Below are 4,401 nucleotides of genomic sequence, written 5' to 3' on the forward strand. Positions count from 1 at the left end.
TATATATATATATATATATATATATATGTGTTTGTGTGTATATATACATGTGTGTGCGTGTGTGTATGTACTGATTTCTATATCTCCTGTTGGTTCAACAAAAGATATATTTACATATATATTTGTATGTGTGTTTGCGTTCGTGTTTTAGTCTGTCTCTCAACAAGCCAGTGTTGTTTTTTTCCTTCTTATTTTGGGTCTCTGTGATTTTATTTTTGGGCAATTAATTTCTGATACAGTAATTATCCGAGTTGGAAAATATTATGGTGGTCGAGTTGATTGACGTAAAACTACAAGTTAATGCTCCATCACAGCTATTGTACAATAAATTAGAGCAGTAAAAATTAAAAAAATAGCATATATCGGACATCGACTTATATCATTGACTAATAAGAAATAAATCCTATTATTTTTTAAAATAATAAAAATGTAATTGATCATAACATCCTTTTTACTCACCTTTAGAGCCAAATTAAGAATATCATGTCGCACTTCCTCTGTTCTGTCTTCTTTGAGAAGTTGTTGCAAGGTGAGGTAAACGTAAGTCTTTTCGGTAATTTCAGAAAATGACTGAATACTAGTCAAACTGGAATTTTGCGAAAAATCATCAGCGTATGTGATAAAGTCATCTCCATATAATTCTAGTTCTAATATTTCGTTATCAGCCCCGTAGCTGTTTGTCATTGTTACACTCACATTTATAGTTGGTTGGTATTCTTGCGGCAAAACACCAGAAACAACTAATTCTGAGCCTTGGAAGTAGTTGCTAAATGATGTAGAACTAGTATTAACAACACCATCTAAGTAAACAAATGTAATATCCTTTAATAAAATGTTAGATATTTCTTTATAAAGATTTTCAATTTGAAGTTTACTGTCAGAGTCTACGTAGATCTTTCTATTGAAGCCTCCGTTTTCTGTGGCAAGCTCACGAAGAAATTTACTGTCACAATTATCTCCGAAACAAAGTGCAAATAATGAAATATCTTGGTTGGCTTCTCTCACGTTTTTCTTGATTTGTTCGTGGTTAGTGACTCCTTCTGTTGGCTCTCCGTCAGTGAGAAATATGATCATACTTTTCTCTGTAGGGGATAAGGTTGGCTTGTATTTGTCTATACTTTGAAGGAGAGCAGCGTTAATATTTGTACCTGAAACAACAGTAAATTTACATACTCAGAAAAAATAACAGGATATTTGTACACATAAAGAATTAGCATCAGTGATACAAACTTTACAGGAAAGCAGAGCAAACGTATATTTAAAAGTTAAATGAAAACAAATTATTTCAAAATGGAAAGAAGATGCGTTAAATGATAAAATGATAAAATATAAAACTTTCTTAAAATGCCTATGCAACATGTTTGTTCAAATAAGATGATGAAAATTTCATGATGATTGTAGCTCAGTAGTACATAGTAATAAAAGCTTTAAAATAAGGACATGAAGAACCGCTGTCAAATAGTGAACTTAAATTTTAACATAGAATATTAAGATTGTAGGATAAAAAATGCTATGCTAAAGAGGAAATCTAATAGTTTAGGACTATAAGTTGATGAAAGCTACTGCTATAGCAATGATAATTTTCGTCTAAATAGAACGAAATTGCATCACAGCTTCAAAGGAAAACAACACTGCATAACGTAGTGTTGGCACTTCAACGTGTGCCATCACTCACACTAATATACTATGCATAATACATATGAGGAAAATAAAGAAGAATTGAGCTAACCGAACAACTTTGTTTTTATCATTTGGATGAGGAACATAAAATAATAATTTAGAGAGTAAACAAAAATAAGCATGTAACAAAAGCTTTAGCCATAATTTGAAGGACTATATATTCATGAACTCACGATATTAGAATTAAAATTAACCTTAAATCTTCCTTAATATAATCTAATAAAATTTAATAATAGATTGTAATGCAATATACGTTCTGGAAATAGGTTCAGACTGTCATAAATTAAATTCGATACAGATATAAGAAATTTTTTTTACTTACTTCCACTGGCTTCAAGTTTCTTAGTGTAATTTTTGCCTAATATTTTGTTAAGATTGTTTGCTATCAAAAATTCGTCATTCATCCACGAGACATCACTGCTGAATTTTCCGATGAGAAATTTATCAAGTTCTGGATCGAGTTGATCAAGGATACTTTCCATAGCTTGTCTCAGTTGTTCAATTTTACGTCCATACATTGATCCACTGACATCAAGCATAAATATGATGTACTTTGGAAGAGTTGGCATGGAATCAGAAGTGAAGAAGTGCACAAAGTAGCCATCAACTGCCTGCGAAATTTGGACAAGAAATAAAATATTAATGAATATTTCATATAATTGTTTACTGAAAAGTATTCCAACTAATATTTAGTATGAGATATTACAAGTATACATGACAATATTTAGAGTCATACTATACAGCATACTAAACATGGCTTCTGGCTATGTTCAAAACCTTCGCTGCCTTCTGAGACTAGTAATAATTCGTTGTATATGTTATAATGCTCGAAGTTGTCTCAAGTTCTATAAATCTGTATATGGTTAGCTCTCTGCTTAATTTTCAAGATTTTGCTTATTTGATTAGAATTGTAGCTGGTTAAACAAATGACCATGCCCACATTTCTGTGATCATCACTTTAGACGTTACCACCGATATTTCTACTACTGTCTCTTGGGGTTTAACTACCCAACAAACTGAACAAAAGATCGATGACTACAGTTCTGATCCAGTAATTTAATTCTCCTTTCAATGTCCTAATCAGCATGTATTACAAAGTGACCAGTCACAATAACACAGGTATGGTTCCGGGCCCATTTCCACTGCGCGGTACTTTAGGTAAGTGTCTTCTATTTTAGTCGCGAGCCGACCAAAGACGTGTGTGAATTTGGTAGTCGGAAACTGAAAGAAACCCGTCATATGTATATATATATATATAATAATAATAATATTAGGGATAAAATCCAAAATTACAGGTAAAAACTCAATTAAAATCAATTTATAAAAAATCAAAATTAAATTGAGCTTTATAGATAAAATATATATAAAATATATAATTTTAGGGAAAATAACCAAGTTTCAAGAACTCATCGATGAAAATCCACTATCACATATAGAAAAATTAACAATTAAAAGCACAAATAAATATCATAAGATATCTTTATCTAATGATATTTACTTTGTTTTATATTATACTCATTTATTGTGCTTTTAATTGTTAATTTTTCTATATGTGATAGTGGATTTTCATCGATGAATTCTTGAAACTTGATTATTTTCCCTAAAACTATATATATATATAATATTAGGGATAAAAATCCAAATTTACATGGAAAATTCAATTCAATTTAATTTATCAAAATTTAAATTAAATTAAATTTCACAATATATAATATATAAATATATAATTTAGAGAAAAAAAACACAACTATAGAATTCATCCATGAAAATCCACAGTCACATATAGAAAAATTTAAAAAGTAAATACACTAAAAAGACCTATAATAAAAACACAAAGTAATGAATATAAAAATAATAAAACGACTACACGTGTTTCATAACCACATTTTCAAATAGAAAATAAAATCAAATCAAATCGATTCACAACTAAAATGTTGCCTCCACAGATCATATGTGCCTTCACATGTGAATTTATCCTTCGCCCCACAGTAACAAAAATATAGTGTTATCCTCTAAAGACGATTTTTCGCACTAGACATTAGATAACGGAGCGACTATCTAATACATGAAATCTGCGCGCATGGATGGTATGGAAAAGAAACGGCGACTGCTATCTCATATTTGATGTGAGAAATGGTCATATCTTATTGATGCTGTTGAGATAAAATGCAGATAAATAGTCTTGGGAGACAACTAAATGAGCTATTAATCTAGAGTTATTTCCCTTACCCTTAAAAAAAAATGTTAAGACAGCTGTGATGCTGTATGTGTCTGGTGAGAACGAAAGCGTCACAGATAAAATTGAATATGAAATTGAATTTCTTGGAGAAACGCAAGCTTTAATTTCATACTTGCAGAAAATGAAGCTTAAGCTTAACTAGGGAAAAAATTATGTTAAAATATTTTCATCATCCAGACATCTACCTAATCTGCAGAAAGGAAATTTTTAGTGCTTGCCAACTTGAAAGAAGGTATATGAAAGAAGGTATATGTTATATTACGGGCTCCACTAGTATTATGATTACTAGGTTCTCCGTCTTCGGTTTTTCTCACAGTTGAGACTTTAATGTACATAACATAGTACATAACACATAACACAGTACATAACACATATAAGCATATGCAACCAAACAGGGTTAAAAGCTTCTGCTTCCACATACCATTAGTTTTTGTAGTAATTATTGATAATTACTTATATTAAAGATATATATATATATATAT

At 30.2% G+C, this 4,401-nt stretch overlaps 1 protein-coding gene across 1 annotated transcript in view; it reads right to left on the reverse strand.

The window, feature by feature from the left end:
- Positions 1-4,401, reverse strand: part of LOC106883121 (inter alpha-trypsin inhibitor, heavy chain 4-like) — a 23,230-nt gene that overhangs the window by 5,767 nt on the left and 13,062 nt on the right. The window contains exons 6-7 of the mRNA XM_052967939.1: positions 2,003-2,291; positions 460-1,148 (exon numbers count right to left, since the gene is read on the reverse strand). Coding sequence (XP_052823899.1) covers positions 460-1,148; positions 2,003-2,291 — 978 coding nt within the window. The remainder of the gene's footprint in view (positions 1-459; positions 1,149-2,002; positions 2,292-4,401) is intronic.

This window comes from Octopus bimaculoides, chromosome 5 (assembly GCF_001194135.2).
Source record: "Octopus bimaculoides isolate UCB-OBI-ISO-001 chromosome 5, ASM119413v2, whole genome shotgun sequence".
In the NCBI taxonomy this organism is placed as follows: Eukaryota; Metazoa; Mollusca; class Cephalopoda; order Octopoda; family Octopodidae; genus Octopus; species Octopus bimaculoides.